Source organism: Nyctereutes procyonoides, unplaced genomic scaffold (assembly GCF_905146905.1).
Source record: "Nyctereutes procyonoides isolate TBG_1078 unplaced genomic scaffold, NYPRO_anot_genome, whole genome shotgun sequence".
Lineage (NCBI taxonomy): Eukaryota > Metazoa > Chordata > Mammalia > Carnivora > Canidae > Nyctereutes > Nyctereutes procyonoides.
Genome location: NW_026575140.1, coordinates 70,118,705 through 70,136,750, shown reverse-complemented (window position 1 = coordinate 70,136,750; position 18,046 = coordinate 70,118,705). Strand labels below are relative to the sequence as shown.

Here is an 18,046-nt window from a genome sequence, read left to right as displayed (position 1 = left end):
TAAAGCTGGGAGTGAGGCATTGCTTTTATGGTTTGGGAGCCATAAAACAAGAAAGTAGGCCATTTTTTTAAGGTACCTGAATAAAATTTAAGGTACTTGAATAAATTGCATTTATGTGCATTTTAAAAAGTTCAGGTCCTTGGAACCCAAGGTTAGCCTGAGCTAGTTAGTACTAAATATTTGATTTTCTTAAAACCTTATGAGAAAAATGAATTTCTCATGAATGCAGTACATCTTTGGTGCCACAGGAGTTCTCGCCCTTATGAAATGCAAACAACGTACAGATTCCATGGTTGCCTCTGTAATTCCCCAATATGAATTTCTCAAAAGTCTCCTTGGAGTTACAAGAATCTCTCTAGCCCATAGGCATCAGGTTCTGTGAGCAGAACCCCACAGCGCACCCTGTTCTGACTACCAGTTTTGTCCTTAATAGGCATTCCATGAAGAATACTCCAGGCTCTACCAGCTTGCCAAAGAGACGCCCACTTCTCACAGCGACCCTCGGCTCCAGCATGTGCTGGTCTACTTTTTCCAAAATGAGGCACCCAAGAGAGTTGTAGAACGGACCCTCTTGGAACAGTTTGCAGATAAAAATCTTAGCTATGATGAAAGGTGAGATGCAGCGCTCAGGTGCATTGCCCAATGCTTCTGGGTTGGGCCCCGTGACCTCCTCTGACTTTGGGAAAGCTGTGCCCTGCACCTCACAGTTTTCTGACCCTTGTCCCACACAGATCGATCAGCATCATGAAGGTGGCTCAAGCTAAACTGAAGGAGATTGGTCCAGATGACATGAATATGGAAGAGTACAAGGTGAAATCTTTTAAGTCTATAAAACAAAATATTACTTCTTAAGGCCAAGCTAACAATTTTGTGTTATTGCAAACTGACTTGCCCCCACCCAACCCCCAAAAAGTACAAGTGGGTGAGAATAGATAAATGATCTTTTCTGACCCTCAGAATAACCTGTTTCTTTGTTCCATTTTTCTGTTAGAATAAATTAACATTTCGTTTCCTTTTAATACCTACTTTAGCCTTGATTCCTGGTTTTGGTTTGTTTTAAAATCATTGTGTGGCTTTTTATATTTCTTTTTTTTTTCTTTTTATATTTCTATATTTGAAATGAAATTTCCGTTCATTAAAATGCATATATAAATACAAATTTCCCCAAAAGCATTGTGTTAGAAGTGAAACAGTGCTTTGTGACACCCAGTGTGCCTCTGACACCTGCTGAGCTGAGTGTCATTCTGTGTAATTGGAATGGCCTTGTCCTTTGGTGGTTCCTGAAGGTGCACAATTTTGTCAGAACTCGACAGGCATCTGTTTATTTTTTTTTTTTTAAGATTTTGTTTATTTATTCATAGACACACAGAGAGAGAGAGGCAGAGACACAGGCAGAGGGAGAAGCAGGCTTCACGCAGGGAGCCCGATGTGGGACTCGATCCCGGGTCACCAGGATCACACCCCAGGCTGCAGGCGGCGCCAAACCGCTGAGCCACCGGGGCTGCCCGACAGGCATCTGTTTAAACCAGAGCTGCAGGACCTTGATGGGGATGTTGGAAATTAAGATAATACATTCTAAAGCTCATATGAAATAAATATTTCTGTCCCTCAGAAGAAGTAACAGGTCACTGAAAATTAAGGTCAACAGTGGACTTTATTGTAAATGGTGACTATGTCATGATCAGAAAGCTCTTGTGTTTGTGATTTTTGTGCCTGGCCATATGTGCTGGATAAGCACTTGTACGCAGTGTCAGACTTACCATGGTGGGAAGGGTAGTGATGTTTATGGTGACCATAATCGCTAATGGCATTCATTCCTTTTCAGAAGTGGCATGAAGATTATAGTTTGTTTCGGAAAGTGTCTGTGTATCTCCTAACAGGCCTGGAGCTCTACCAGAAAGGAAAGTATGTGGGCCTTTTATGTCTTTTGGATTATTGGTCACGGCCCTCTTAACTACCCACACAAATGCCCACCTGGGAATACCAAGAACCGTGGCCGCGCATCCCCTCCCCTGCCCCACGCACCAGGGCCCCCCTGCCTTGCCTGCTGTTTTACTGAACACACATGGTAGGCCATCCTTCAGGCAGTGGTAGATATGTTGGTGAGGATAACGTAATGGCCAGATTTTCTTTGTGGTAAATGAAGATGAACTCAGAAAATGAATTTTAGAGTTGGAATGGACCTTAGTAATCACACAGTCCCCTCCTTTGGTTTAGAATCCAGGAAGCCCAGGGAAGTTTCATGGTTCACTTTGGGTTTCTTGACCAGTTTGCAGAAGAGCTGAGAGTGACTGCAGTCTCTGGGCCTCTGGCTTTTCCCAGGGCACCGCACTGCTTCTGTCCTGAGGACTTGGCTGTAACTGCAGCCATGTAAATGTTTGCACTGGGGGACAGAGGGGTCGAAGCCCTAGGTTTTGGAGAAAGGAGGACTCAGCTATTGATGATCTACCATTCTTTAAGGTACCAAGAGGCACTGTCCTACCTGGTCTATGCCTACCAGAGCAATGCTGCTCTGCTGACAAAGGGGCCCCGCCGCGGGGTGAAGGAATCGGTCATCGCTCTGTACCGAAGAAAATGCCTTCTGGTGTGTACTGCTCATTAAGCCTTAACGATCTTTATTATTTTGTCCTCATCTCTGTTCCTTGAAGCCACAAAGAAATACAACTTAAAAACTAATCTTCTATTGGTTTTAGATTTCTCTAAACTCTTGAGAGCAGCTGTAAATTGAAACAGATTATTTTAAGTTACTTAAATGAATATCCTTCTTCTTCAGCCCCTTCTTAGGACAAGAATCAGTTACCACCCCCCCAAAAAAAAAAGAATCAGTTACCCCTTTCTCTGTGCCCTCTATGTACAACTGCATTATGGTATTTATCATCACATTGCTTCTCTGCTGGATCGTGAATTCACGCACAGACCCTTTTCTTATTTCGCTGTTTTCTCTGTGCCTGGCATATCGTAAGCATGCAACAGATACATGTTGAAGGAATGCAGTGTTTTTTCTACGTTCTGTGCAATGCTACCTGCTAAGCTAGTAGATGGGAATTTTAGCAACCCCTAAGAGACTCCAGTTTTTTTAAAAAAAGGTATAAACCATAAGACTTGGTCCTGCTGTTCTGTTAATCTCACGGTCCTACAGCACTGAATGTCTAGCCTGGCCTCTTTGGCATTTGGCCTCTTGGAGAATGGCAGACCTGTGTGCCCTCTGCCTCTCCAAGGGTTTGGACAGGTACTTGTCCTTCAGAGAACCACAAAAGGCAAGCTTCTCCCCACATTGGGAGCCTCGATTTGTCCTCCCTGACATCCCTCACGATTGCTCTTCCTGAGAAGAGTCCAGCCAACATTGCTGTTGCTGCCTTGTTAACACCAAATGGAAGAGATTAAGTCATGACACATATTCATCTCAAGAGCTTCATTTTCTGATTTATACCTTGATTTCTGCTTCAGTTAGAGGATGTGGCAGGGCGTTTTGGAGCTGAAAAAGAGGACTTGTAGCTGTGATGTCTGAATTTTATTATGCTTTAAATCACCAAGTACAGATTACATTTTGAAGGTCCTGCTCATCTTCCATCAGTCGGTGGTAATAGTGATTGAGGGTCTTCGCATCACAGGCTCACAACCCCCAGTGTGTGTTAGAGTCATTTAGGGAGCTTTCACCCTGTGGTGACTCCTCCCCAGACTGTCAAACCAGAGGCTCTGGAGAGAGGCCTAGGCATCAGCGTATCTTCTACAGATGATTCTGATGCTCAGTGGAGATTGAGAGCCATTGAATGAGCAATTTAGTAGAAACAATGATAGGCAAGACCTTGACTTGCAAGTTTAGGTAAATGGATCACAGTCCTTGCTGCATTAGAATCACCTTGGGAGCTTTTAAATAAAACCCTAGTGCCCCAGTCACCTGCATACCAATCAAATCAGTATGCTCGGGGGTGGGGCACCAGTAGTTTGTAAAGATTCCCAGGCAACATGCAGTAAATTTTGGGAACCACTTGTTTAGGCTCTTCTGAAATAGGTATTTATCTGTTTCAGACTGTTTTTTTCCCCCCAATCTGCCTTTTACCTGTAGGAGCTGAATGCCAAAGCAGCTTCTCTCTTTGAAACAAACGATGACCACTCTGTAACAGAGGGCATTAACGTGATGAATGAGTTGATCATTCCCTGCATTCACCTTATCATTAATAATGACATCTCCAAGGATGACCTACATGCCATTGAGATCATGAGAAACCATTGGTGCTCTTACCTTGGGCAAGATATTGCTGGTATGTTGTTGTTGGCACTTGCAATAACTTCTGAGGCTCTTCACAGTTTTAGAAATGACAGTGTTCTCACTCTACAGCCCTGGTTATCAAACCTTTTTAAAGGATTATTGAAGCCTATAAGTGAGTTAAAAGTGGATCTGTTCTAGTGAAACAAGGGATAGGATCCTAGACCTTTGTCCCTGTTAGCTTCCCTTACCTCCTCTGTGGCCACTAAAGCACTTCTGCAAACAGCCTGGCTACAAGCCCTGTTCAAAAAAATTACCCTTCTCTGGGAATGTCAGACTTGTATTACTCTTTGATCTGTCAAACTCTTTATGTAGCTTGATTGCCTGGTGGTGCCATAACTAAACTTTCCCATGACTTGAAATTGTAAGACAGAACACCTCTTATTAGCTACAATGCCCTCAGAATTAATAAAATGGTAAGTGGAATAGCCTTGCTTGTCCAAAGCATTTTGGAGAGGGTGCCAAAGAGCTTGGGTGAGTTTTGATAGACATAGAAAGTTGGTATATGTTCTAACATGAAGCCTCTTTGTTAGTTTCTCACTGATATAAAGATATTCTATTGACTTGTTAAAGTATTCATGTTTATAATATTTACTGGAAAATTCTATAATTAGTAGTTACAAATTTCCTTTTAAGGTCTTCAGTTTTTCTTTAGACTGTGTGGTAGAGCTTTACTTAAGGTCATGTGTACACGCTAGTATGTTTTAATCATTGAAAGGAAATAGCACTATTGTGTTAATGGCATAGAGTATCAAATCCACTTTCTCAAGTTTTAAAAGGATGATACATTAGAAGGCCTGACATTGAAATGAATATTTAGTGTTATCCTGTCACACATCACATGGCTTAAAGCAGTGACCTAGTGCTTTGGTCTATTTGGCCAAGTATTCTTTGTTCCTGGTTTGGACTTAAAGGAATCATCATTTGTTGTTAGCTGGCCAGCACCATGCTCTGACCTCTGAGGTTGGAGAATGAGTGGGCTCTATGGAAGGCTTTCCCATTATAGTTGCAGACTTAACTAGTTTGTACTCAGAGAGCTGTTTAGCTGTATATGTAACCATTCATTTTCCTTCCACAGAAAATCTACAACTGTGCTTAGGGGAGTTTCTACCGAGGCTACTAGATCCTTCTGCAGAAATCATTGTCTTGAAGGAGCCTCCAACTATTCGACCTAATTCTCCCTATGACCTTTGTAGCCGATTTGCAGCTGTCATGGAGTCAATTCAGGGGGTTTCAGCTGTGACAGTGAAATAAGCCCCCACATGGTCAAGGTCCAGTTTGGTCTACGGCTGCCTGCCTGTTGCACAGAAGTCTGTTGTCACAGTGTTTACCCTGGGGAAGGGATTAGGTGGGAAAGTAAGATTCAGATCCAGACCCAACCATGCTCTGCGTGTAAAGAAGGATTGAAAATAAAATTGCACTTTTTAGGTACAGAATCATAAAAGCAATTTCACTAAAAAAAGACAAGAGCCATTGTATTAAGGTATTGAATTATGTCAGAAGACCTTAAATGACTCTTGTACCTTCAAAAGTGCCTGGGCTTTTGTAAGACTCTTGCCACTTTTAAAATTATCCTTCAGGCATAAATATTTTTGACAGTGAATAGAAGGGTGATCCATCAGAACCTGAACCAGATGAACAGCTACTAGTTATTTTATCAAATACAGGTGACATTTAAAAGTTCTTAACTGCAAGAGATGAGAAATCTAAACCTTGCCTGTCTCTTGACAGGAGATGACAGTGAGTTGCTGATGAACTGCTGCCCTTTTACATGTGGGTAGAAATATAAGGGCATGTGGCAGCAAGATGCTGCAAAGTCAAAAGAAAGCTGCCTTTCCTCTCTTCTCTCTCTCTCCCTTATTTTTATATTTTTAAATAAACCAGAAAACCTCACACTCAGTCCTGAGTAAAGAAAGGAAAGCACTAAGGACCGTAGACAGAACGGCGTCATGAAGCATGATTGAGTCACGATAGCATTGTGAGAGTTGTTCACTGTTTCAGTAAAATCTTGTAGCATCCAAAAATCGTCAACAATAGATGTCAAAGGCTGCTGCTGGCCCCCACAAAAAAAAAAAAAAAAAAAACATTTGAATACCCCTCCCCTTTTTTTGCTTCTAAAAGATAAGGGATATGGGTTTGTAAAAAGAAAAGAAAAATCTATATATATATGTATATGTAGAGAGAGAAATATCCCCTGTTGACCATTTTTAAAAGGTTCCAGATTGGATACATGTTTCAACCAAATTTTAACATGAATGAGAGCATAGTAGGCAGGAAGAACACTTGATACAACTATGCAGATTTTATAAATGTGCAATAAAAGTATTTGTTGTACCTTTGGTGTGCGGAATGGCTTTCATTTAAACACATTTTTCCGGAAATAGACTCAGTAAGCATTTGTCAAGTTTGTCGTTCGTTGTTTTCGAGGGAAAAAAAAAAAAAAAAAGCAGGTGACAGGGTTGAGAGTCTTGAGGGGGGGGGGTGGCTGGGGGGAGCACAGGCTACAGCCGATTCTTGAGCAGCACCTAGTGGTGACTGCCGCCTTCCATCGCATTTGCTGTTGCGCTGCCCATAGGCCCATCTACTTTATAATTTGTCGAATTTAGAAGGGGAAAAAGTATCCTAAACAGACTTTCTTCCATTTTGACTAAATTAGGGGTAGACCATCTTTTACAGGATTTCAGAGGTGCTTTTGTGTTTCAAAGCTCACTGCCAAGATAATTGTCTCATGGGAAATTGACCAATTTTCTTACCATTGATTTGCTTTGCTGCTTGAGATTCCAAGGACCAGCATTTGCTGTTCCCTTTTTAATCTCCGCTATTATTTGAGAACTGTGCATAGCTATAGTCTTAACGTAACAACCCTGGGATGATGGGACTGGCTTGTCCAAGGGCCTAGATGTCTTAAGTAGTGAAGCCAGGAAGCTAACCTGTGTCTCCACAGCCTATTAACAACTGCTCACCTGCCCTTGGAAGTCTTGTAAAATCTTTTGCTTTGTACCTTTCCACATTTGTCACTTCCTGGTGGGCTGTTGGCAATCTGTAGTTGACCAAGAAAGGAACAGAGGGACATACGTATGCGTGGTGTTGGGTACTTTCTGTCATTTGGATCCACTCAGACCACCAAGTGCAGTGCTGGGAATCCTTTCTTTTTCCTTACATTTGCTGGCTGCTTTAGGTACAGCCTAGTTTCTTAAGGAGTCCACAAACTGGACTAAAGGATTAAGAGCGTTTAAAGGATTGTGGAAAAGCAGCATGAGGGCCACAGAGGTAGGGGGGTGGGGCCTAGATGGGGTGGGGAGAAACCTATATGGTTCTTAACCTAAAGTGTTTCAAGGGCTTGGCCAGGGCACTTGACCTCAGCATAAATTCCCTTGACACTGGGCTTAGACTTTCTGGGGTTCACCAGAATCGCAACCTGCTTCTGTGTGGATTTCTTAGCTCCTTTAAGAACTCTTAAGGCATTACAAACTCATTTTTACCCTACTTGCTTCAAGAGAGAAGTATGAAGTAGACACATAAAACAGTTTAAATAATGAAGGAACAAGAGGCAAGGGCTGGTGCAGCAGAGCTGGGATAGAAGGGGCGATTCATTGTGTAGTTTATCCACTTCATTGCTTGGTTTACTGTGCTCTGTATGACTATCTTACAGTTTATTCTGCTAATTGTCATTTGAATTGTTTGCAATTTTTGGCTATTACCCATAATACTACTAGGAGCAGTCCTTAGCATGTGTTTCAATGCCCACACAAACGCATTTCTGTTGGCATGAACTGAGCAGAATTGCTTTATCGTGGGGTACGTGGGTCACAGGTAGAGGGCTATCTTTACTAGGTACTGCCTGACAATTTCCCAAAGTGGCCATACCGCCTGAAACTCCCACCAGCAGTTTATGAGCTCCAGTTGCCCTGTATCCTTTTCAAGATTTGGTTTTGAGTTTTTTTAATGTTAACCATTATGGCAGGTGCATGATATTGTTTTAATTTGGACTTGCTCACTAATGACAAGCATCTCTGTATATGCTTATTGGCCTTGGGCTATTCTCTTCTGTGAAATACCTAATTAAGTATAAGTGCCTATTTTTTTTTGTTGGATTTACTGACTTGCTACGTGTTGATTTATAGGAGTTTTTAAAAAATAGCCACTTACAGACAGTTTTTTGGACATATGCATTGCATAGATCCTCTGGCTCTAGCTTTTCACCCCTGATGGCTGGATGAAAACAACTTTTTAATGTTAATGTAGTACAGTTGACCCAATCTTTTCCTTCAGGGTTAATGTTTATTTTACCCTGTTGAAATCAGTATCCAAGGTCATGAAGACATTGTGTTGTTACCTCCCAGAAGTGTCTGCTTTTTGACTCTTCCCATTCAGGTGATGGACCCAGCACCATTTACTGTATTTTTCCCAGTGCTGTGCCTTTGTCATAAATCAAGTGTCTGATGTAGAGGCCTGTTTCTGGACCCTTCTGTTTGCACCAATGTCATACTGTCTTAGTTCGTGTAGCTCTATCAGTCTTGATTTCCAGTATAGTCAGTTGTCCAGTTTTGAATCCTCAAGATTATCCTGTCCTTAATTTTTTGTATTGCCATATAAATTTTGGAATCAATTTGTCAGTTTCACACTGACACACACACGGACACAGATTTCAAGGGATTTTGATTAGGTTTACAGTGACTATAGATAATTTGGAGAGAATTGACATCTTCTAATCTATGAACACAATATATCCTGTTTATGTAGATTTTCTTTTAATTTCTGTATAAAGTTCTTCCATATATTCCTAGATCTTCAATGTTTTTCAAGCTATTTTTTTTTCTTTTCAAGCTATTTTAAATGTGTCATTTTTGTAATTATATCTTTAATTGTTTTTTGCTGGTATCTAGAAACAAAGGGATATTTTTCTGCTTGCTTCAGCAGCACATATACTAGAATTAGAACAATACGGAGAAGGTGATCATGGCCCCTGTGCAAGGATGAGACACAAATCTGGAAAGAAAATGATATTTTCAACTCTGTATCCAATGACATAAGTTCACTTTCTAACAGTTGATCAGTAGTTTTTAAAGATTTTCTCTATGCATAATTATGTTATCTGTGAAGGATGACTTTTATTCGTTTCAACATTTATTTTTCTTGCCTGATAACACTTACTTGAGGGCCTCAGTACAATGCTGAATAGAAGTTGTGGTAGTAGGCATCTTTGTCCTCCACTGTCAGAAAAGTTTTCAGTATTCCGCCGTTAAGCATGCTGTAGGCTTTTAGTAAATTCCATTTATTATATAAATAAAGATTCCCTCTTTTCCTATTTTGCAAAGAGTTTTTTAAATATTACAAATAGATGTTGAAATTTATCAAATGCTTTTTCTATACCTATTAGAATGATTATATGGATCTTTCCTTTATTCTGCTCATGTGTGAATTACATTTATTTTTTTTAAAGATTTTACTCATTTTATTTATTCATGAGAGACATAGAGAGAGAGAGGCAGAGACACAGGCAGAGGGAGAAGCAGGCTCCATGAAGGGAGCCTGATGTGGGACTTGAGCCTGATGTGGGACTTGATCCTGATGTGGGACTTGATCCCAGGTCTCCAGGATCAGGCCCCGGACTGAAGGCGGCGCTAAACCGCTGAGCCACCCAGGCTGCCCACATTTATTAATTTTAAATGCTACGCCAACCATGTGTTCCCAGAATACACTGATTGTGGTATTTTTATATGTACACAGTTTTTCATATTTCGTTTAGGATTTTTGCATATATATTTATGAGAGATTGGCCTTTTCTTATACATCCTTTTCAAGGTTCTGGAGGTTCTGGTATCAAGGTTATTCTGGCCTTATTGAATGAATTGGGAAATAGTCTCTTATTTTCTGCGTTCTGGAAGAGTTTGGGTAAGATAGGATTATTTCTTCTTTAATGTCTGGAAGAATTCATTTTTTAAAATCATCCGAACTTAGAATTGTGTGGTTTTTTTACTAGAAGAAAGTTCATAATACCTCATGATTTTTCTTTTTTTTTTTTCAATGACCATAGGATCTATGATGTTTTAGTGATGTCTCTTCATTACTGATATTGGGTGACATGTACTTCTTTTTTTTTTTTTTTTTGGTTAGTATTATCAGGGGTTTATTAAGTCTTTTCAGAGAACTATATTTTGCTTTTGTTTAGGTCTCCCTTTTGTAAGGGCTTGTGGGTTTCTTTTCCTGCTTTTTTTTAATCCAGAGCTCTTCAGCAGTGGTTCTTAACCTTGGCTGCCAATCCAGAGTCAGCTGTGTCACTTAAAACAAAACAGCAGCTGAGCCTCAACCCTGCAGATACCAACTTGTTACATTTGGTCTGGGCCCCTGTTGCTCATGCTTAGAAGGCATCACAGGTGATTTTGATGTACAGTCACATCTGACAGCTAGTCCTTTAAAGAGCTCCTATGCCTGCTACGAAAGTGGCTTTTACATGGTCAACACACCCAAATTCTGTGTGTTCATAAAAAGGCTATAGAACCTCCTTCAATGAGACTTTACAGGCTTTCATGCTTTTTGAATATATTTTAACATTCCTCTTGTTGCACTTGACTTTGATAGAGATACAGAAAAATGTATTTCTGTATAATTCACCTTTAATTCCTATAAATATATCAGTTCCTTAAAATTTGCTCAGAAGCTCAACTTCTCACCTACTTGTCATTGTTACTTTTTTCTGAACCTTGAAAAAAATTCTCCACGTTCTTTCTAAATTGTTGAACAATAAACTGACCTATTAACCTACTGCAAGTCAGAGTAGAGCTCACTTAAGAGGGATTTTCAGGACATTTCCATATCTTCCCTCTTTCAACTCTCTTGCTGTTGTGTTGCCTATTAGGTGGTTGGCTAGTTATGAGGACCCTCGACCTCCTATTGACCATTTATAGACAGGTGAATGGGTCCTACATGACAGAGACCTGGTCTTTTCCCTTCTCAAAATAAGATCAGCCTGATTGCCCCTATGATACCAGGAGGAGGAGAAGTTGTGATAATGAGCAATGAGCAAGAATATTAACTTTGAAAAGTAGAGGATAAACCTTCTGTAAAATGTAGGAGACTTGGAATTGATAAGCTGGCACAAAAGTGGTGCCCAGGAACTATGAGTAGTTAGCTTTGAAAATTAGATGAGTCTTAGTCCTAGTGTTCATCATATTCATAGAAGGATGGTCAGTTTTTCTGTCTATAGTCTTGATGGTGGGCTAGAGGTATTGTTGCATGTGGGAGATGGTCTTCCCAAATTAGCATTCAGATTTTAACAATAAGGACAGATTTCCCAGTGATGACCTAAAAGTGGCACGGTCACTCACGGAGTCATCATGACTGTCCCTGCTTAAGAAATAGCCAGATCTCCTCCCTGAGTCGAACAGGTCCCCAGCTTTCCTGATTTATAAATCACTGCTATACCAATGTCTCATAAAAAGATGTTATGAAAAGAATATTGACATTGGAATCTGACCTGAGTACAGATGCTGGCTGAACCTGTTTTCCTGGTCTATAAAACAGGAAAATACCTCGTAGTTATGTTTTAAGAGTCAAGGAGAAAAGAGTAGTAGCAATGACTAAGTGTGAATAGAGCCCTGGATGCAGTTCTTGTGGGGAAATCTGGGTTGAGAATTTTAAGAGTTGGCGTAGCCTGTACAGGGCCCGCAGGTGAGTCCTAAGGATTGAGGCATATGTAGATGCCTAAGGGCCTCTGGCAAATAGAAGTGTTGGTATTGGCCAATCTGACGGGGAAAGAGGTGCTGAAAGGATATGTTGGATAGATAGAAAAATCACGACATCTTCTATCTAATTCTTCCGTTTCAGATACATTTTTTTCTTTAGTCATGTTATTTAAAGGCTTGAACTCGATAAGGTAGAGCAAGTCAGTAGCTTTCATTTTCTTCCACTGCCACTTTCCAATATAGTCCTATGGATCTCCTTCTTCCCTGTCCCTGATAGCATCCCAGGAAGATGGTATGGCTTTCTTGTCACGTAGGAGTACTAAAACAATGATTTTCATGTATTGCAGAGCCCAGACCCACCTAGATTGAAAATGTATTCATTCATTTTTATGTGCTTCTCTTGGCTGAGTTCAGGCCAAGGCCTGAGGGTCAGAGCCTAAGAGGAGGGAAGGAGCCGTAGAATGTTCCTCCACTCTCTCTGCTCCATGCCCCTCCTCCTCCCAACGTCTGGCTCCCCTAGAGTCTGGGGGAGGAGACTTTTTAAGAGAAGGCAAAAGATAGTGTCTACTTTTTACATAAAAACAGTAAATATTCTCTAGGTTCTCAAACATCCTTTGTTATGTCAAGAATGCAATTATTAATTAGCTCTTGTGTCAGGTATTTTATGGGTTCTCCAGAGAACCCTGTAGAAAACCTCCATGCTGTCCTTTGATGTGGCTTTTGGACCTCCTGGCTGACCTCTTACAGACCTTCTAAGTTCCTAGTTAAGTCATTCACCCCTCCCAACAGTGCTCTGGGACTGTGTCACCCAGGCTGCCTGCCCCGCATCCACTGGGGCTGTGGAAAGCTCACCCCTCCCCGCCCGAAAAGGCCAAGTGCAGCTGCCGCCTCTGTGCCCCTCTGGCCAGCCTCCTATTGCATACTGCCCTAGTAGGCATCAGGTACCCTTCTCTGCCTCCACAACACAGAGCAGGTTCTCTCAAGAACTTTCTTGGGCATCATCCTGAGGGCAGCAAGTGTGGAATGAGTGTGTTTCAGACACTGTCTTCCCTCTTAGAAAGAACCCCCATCTCTGTGTGGTTCTCTTGAGATCCATCTCCACCCTGTTCCTCACATGGATGGGTAGGGAACATCACAATACCCACCAGTTGCTATGAATTCCCTTCTAAGAATCCTCCCTAATGAATCTGTGCGCTTCTCTTATGTAGTCTGTTGGGTGTGGGGCTGGCCAGGTTGGCCCCTTCTTAGAAGCAGTGTCTTGAGCCTCTCTCTTTAGAATATGGGACACATAGCACCCATGGGACTTGACTTTGAGGCTTTATTAAAAATTCTGGGCAACAGAGAAGTCCATTCTACATTTTATAAACATGGATGGAATAGCAAAAAGAATGGCTTAAAAAATTAATCCATCAATTAGTAGAGTGGAAAGTGACTTCCAGATTCTTTGTTTCTATGTTCGAGGCCAGTGACTACGAACATTTTCCTAACTGTCATAATTGTCTTAGTCCTGCCTGCTAAGACACATTTACTGTCCAGAAACTCATGAAACTATTTCTGACTTCTCTCCCATCCCAAAATGTGTCTAATTCACATTGGCTTCCCTTAGGATGCTTTCTCTAGATCTAGTCTCAGAGGCTGACAAGAGTAACAGATGAGTATTTTATTTTATTTTTTTAAAGATTTAATTATTCATTCATGATAGACAGAGAGAGAGGCAGAGACACAGGCAGAGGGAGAAGCAGGCTCCATGCTGGGAGCCCGATGTGGGAAATCCCAGGTCTCCAGGATTGCCAAAGGCAGGCGCTAAACTGCTGAGCCACCCAGGGATCCCCAACAGATGAGTATTTTACTAGAGGCCTTCTGGAATGCCTTATCTGCTAATGGTGAGATTTTCAGACCCAAAGGCAGGCTGTTGGAGAAGACAGCACTGAGACACATCCAATTCTAACAACATAAAATTTGGGGAGCCCCTGAGTTATTTTCGTACAATGCTTTGCGCATAATAAAAGCTTTTGATTCGGAATTCTGATTGACTGGTGTCCTTTGCTGTTTCTAATACACATGACAACACAGCTCTCCATGGGTAATCACAAAAAAGAAATGTTCCTAATGTTCGAATAATATGCCACACGTCTTTACGAGAAAAGGCTGAGTCGAAGATTTAATTACTTCTATTTTTATTTCTCATTATTTCCCCTACAAAACAGGTAGATGAAAACAGTGGCAGTTGTAAGTGAAACACATCTTCCTCCTCAGACTCTTTCTCTAAAAGTGGATTTACATTTCCTTCTGGGAGTAACATGCTGTTGATTATTTGGGACTCAATCAACAATTTCCAACCCATCCCCATTTTTAAAAAATGCCTCGTGTCCTGTCTAAGAAGAATTAGGAAGACAAAATATTTTCTTAACAAATCTTTAGTTTGTAGTTTGTGGAGTTTTTTGTTTGTTTTGTTTTGTTTTGTTTTGGCAGTGGAAGCCATAATCACATGCTGATGATGAGTATACCGTTAGCACCTGCAAACATGGGATTAGGATAAGCGCTGTGAGCCACCAGCAGGAACAGGTGAGCCACCTGGCAACAAAAATCCTGTTTAGGTCTCAGCAGAGCACAAAGGACAAGATTTTTCTTTGTAGGTCTTTGATTTTTTTCTTCTGCTCCAGTGCTAGTTTTTTCCTTTGGTTTGGCGGATTGTCTCAGCAACCCATCTTCATGAAGCAATAGGATGTGGTGAAGAAAGACTGCCCTGGCATCAAAGCCTTGGATTCAAGTTGTGATCAGCTAATGACTCACTGTGGGCATGTTGCCCAAATGCTCTCAATCTGTTTCCTCTTTAGCAAAACAAATAATATCTGCTCTCCCAACCTCAAAAACAACTCTCATGATGTGTTAAATAAAGCTACCAAGATACATGAAGATGTTATATAAACTCTGAAACCCTACACAACTGTGTAATGGGGAAACTGGGGATGAGGTATGAGAGGAGAGGGAGTGGGTAGAGCTGTGGTCACCTGGGAGCTGCGTTCCTACTCCTGGGCACCTGCTCGGCCTCCTGTGGTCCCAAAAATAGAGACAGTGCTCCATAATGTGATCCACAGGTTCTGCAAGATCTGGCTCCTTCCTACCTCACTAACCTTGCCTTCTACACTCCTCTCCTTCCAGAACTGCTCTCCATCCTTCAGGTTTTAGCCAGTTATCACTTCCTTAGGGTATCCAGCCATGACTCCCTGACTAGGTTACAATTTCTCCAATTGCATGATCTTATAGAAGCATGTACCCTTCCAAATTCGTAAAGTTTGTCATGGTTACAATCTCCCTTTAGCAAATGATCTCATATTAATGTTTGTCTCCCCTATTTGCCTGTATTGGAGGGGGGGATAAATTTTGTCTTTAACCATTTTATTCCTGGTTCCTATCACAATGCTGGGTATATGGTAGGTGCTTAGTGCATTTGTTAAGTGAATGAATAAATGACCAGATGGATGAATGATGAGTCCATCCTGTAGATCCCATGCGATTCAAGTGTAACTCTTGGGTATTTGAGCCTCATTCCTGAGAGGGAGTAGTTAACAAAATGGGCATTGGAACCGTAGAAAGCCAGAATATGACTTTGGTGCAAACTGCCCTTTTATGCTCAGAAATTTATTTATCTAAGGTCATGGACTTAGATACATTTGGGCTTGTGTACATCAAGTGGACATAGACCTAAGGACATGCATCTGGAGAAAGTATGACTCCTAGAGAGAACCCCACTCCGTGTAAGAAGGTAAACGTTGCTGGAGATAAAATTGCACCTGAAAAGATTCATTTTCTCAGGAAAACAACAAAAAACTCATGTTATTTCTCTAAGGAGGGAATTGGCTTGGCCTATGCTGGCAAACTTATGTATACTTGTGTTGGTGTGTGCATTCTTGCTTGAGCAGCAGCCATCTGAAGATGCCAGGGCTACTTGATGGAGAACAAGCAGTGCTGCCTCAGAGCTCAGCCCGTGAGGCTGGAGGGAAAGCACCGACTTGGAGGGAAAGGCGTTTCCCCAGCCCTGCAAGTAATCTGGCATGCCTCTGAACTTGGTGAAGTGACCTGCTTGGGGACATTGGGAGCCAGCACCTTTTTTCTCCTATAGGAATTGTCAACTCTATCGACTGGTTAAGGGAGTGGGGGACAGATGGCAGTGAGAGGAACAGGGTGGGTAATGCATGGTGATTTCAGCTGACCCACAGGTTTATGAGTAAGCATGAGGCTTCTCCTTGAGGACTTGCACAAATGCCTGAGAAAGACCTAGGGGTGAGGTAGTCAGTCTGAGGGCCTGCCAGAGCAGGTGGGACAAGCAAAGGAACTTGGATCATGGTCATGAAGGGGACTTTATTTGTAGCCACTGCCTGGGTAGATCTGCTGACGTTGGAGTTCCATTTTAAAAGATTTATAACGTCATTTTGCATAGGTAAAAGACATTTCTGAGAAACTGCTAATTTTCTCCACACACCCACCCACACACATTGGGCACTTCTTGGGCACAGCCATTTGGTGGTCATTGATTTGCCCGGGTTTGCCTGGGACTTTCCTAGCTTTAGCACGGAAAGTGCCCAGTTCTGGGCAAACCAGGACAGTTGCTCACCCTACTTCTCATTCACACTGTTTCTTAACTTCATGCTGGGAAGACAGAGCTGACCACTCACAACCTCATAATATAGCAGAAAGGGGAATATATCTTCCCTTCTGGGATAGTAAGAATCTACAAAACCACACAGATATATTGTGAAACCCCCCTTCAAATTGTGTACCTGAGGAGGAAAATAAACACAAGGAAGCTTCCTCTCAAGGTATTATCCTGGACCAATAGTTCGTTTTCATTTGCCAAGACATATTCTCCAGAATTTTTTTGAAGATTTTATTTATTTATTTGAGAAAGAGCACGAATAGGGGGGAGGGGCAGAGGGAGAAGGAGAAGCAGACTCCCCGCTAAGCAGAGAGCCCAACTCGGGGCTTGATCCCAGGACCCCGAGGTCATGACCTGAGCCACAAGCAGATGCTTAACCTACTGAACCACCCAGGTGCCCCATAGCATTATATATACAGTGGCTGGTCACACTAGGTTTTTCCTATGATAGAAGCAATTTTGCAATATATTTAGTAATGAATCAGGTATACAATTAATGTTATGAGTTTAAAAACATTTTATACAAGTAAAATCTAAATGAGAAAAACACATTTGTCAGAAATTCCGCCTTGATTTTTCATTCTGAAGTTATGAATTACTGTATCACCAAGATAGACAAATCCTTAACAAAAGGGAGAGTGACTACCACCCCCAAAGGAGGCAAATAAATGTAGAGTGGTGAAGGATAAGGAGGAGAAACGATTCTTCTAACATTCCTTTATTCCAGAGATTCCGTGGAGGAGGCCGGTCCTAGATGAACAGGTTCCTAGGTCTTGGTGTTAGATAGAAGGAGTCACTGGACCTATCTGCTGGGGCATAGAATGGTGGGGCTGTAGGACCAACCATCCGGAGAGAGGACTCCTCTTCTTTTCCCAGACAAGCTGAGAAGATGAGGAACAACCCGCCAAGGGCCAGGAAAATCCCAGCAGCCCAGCCCAGGTAGAGGGCATCTCCAAACTCCCAGCGAGGCACAATCTCAGGGATGCTGTCATCCCAGAAGTCTTGGATTGTGGCGTAGGCCACCCAAGAGACTGGAAAGAGGGTGGTGGCTGAAGCGGATGCTTCGAAAGTCCCTCCCAGGAGACAAAGCCACCTCTTAAATACCCATCTGTTCCTGTACAACTGGAAGCATTCAGACCCAAAGCCAGAGAGCAGAAGCCCCAGGAGTCCCAGCCCATGGGAGGCTACCATGAGGATGCGGGATACCTGGAAGTCCTGGGGCAGAGATAAGAAGGACTCAAAGGCCTTGCACACAACAACTTCCTCCTGATTCACGCAGACCTCCCAAAGCCCCATGATCCAGGTCTCCATTTCGTTCAGTTCCAGATTAAGAGTCTTCCACTGGGGCAGGATGGTGGTGACACAGGAGCAGACCCAGCCGAGGAGAGAGAGGAGCAGCCCTCCAAGCTGGGCTTTCTCGCGGAAACTCCAGGCCAT

At 42.1% G+C, this 18,046-nt stretch overlaps 2 protein-coding genes and 1 non-coding gene across 8 annotated transcripts in view; 2 read left to right on the top strand and 1 right to left on the bottom strand.

The window, feature by feature from the left end:
- USP28 (ubiquitin specific peptidase 28) overlaps positions 1-6,606 on the top strand; it is a 67,839-nt gene extending 61,233 nt beyond the window's left edge. For all 6 annotated transcript variants that reach the window (XM_055304771.1, XM_055304770.1, XM_055304773.1 and 3 more), the window contains 6 exons: positions 434-612; positions 732-810; positions 1,826-1,905; positions 2,461-2,584; positions 4,067-4,262; positions 5,346-6,606. In XM_055304771.1, coding sequence (XP_055160746.1) covers positions 434-612; positions 732-810; positions 1,826-1,905; positions 2,461-2,584; positions 4,067-4,262; positions 5,346-5,521 — 834 coding nt within the window. In that variant the 3' untranslated portion in view covers positions 5,522-6,606. The remainder of the gene's footprint in view (positions 1-433; positions 613-731; positions 811-1,825; positions 1,906-2,460; positions 2,585-4,066; positions 4,263-5,345) is intronic.
- A 2,569-nt stretch (positions 6,607-9,175) lies between these two features.
- LOC129498039 (U6 spliceosomal RNA) lies at positions 9,176-9,278 on the top strand. The gene has a single exon (XR_008662071.1). It is a non-coding gene; the product is annotated as a U6 spliceosomal RNA (small nuclear RNA).
- An 8,081-nt stretch (positions 9,279-17,359) lies between these two features.
- On the bottom strand, positions 17,360-18,046 carry CLDN25 (claudin 25). Its single transcript, XM_055305273.1, has one exon. The coding sequence runs from the start codon at positions 18,044-18,046 to the stop codon at positions 17,360-17,362; it is 687 nt and encodes a 228-aa protein (XP_055161248.1).

Excerpts from the sequence above, each read along its gene's own strand:
- CLDN25 (XM_055305273.1), bottom strand. The coding sequence starts at position 18,046 with ATGGCCTGGAGTTTCCGCGAGAAAGCCCAGCTTGGAGGGCTGCTCCTC.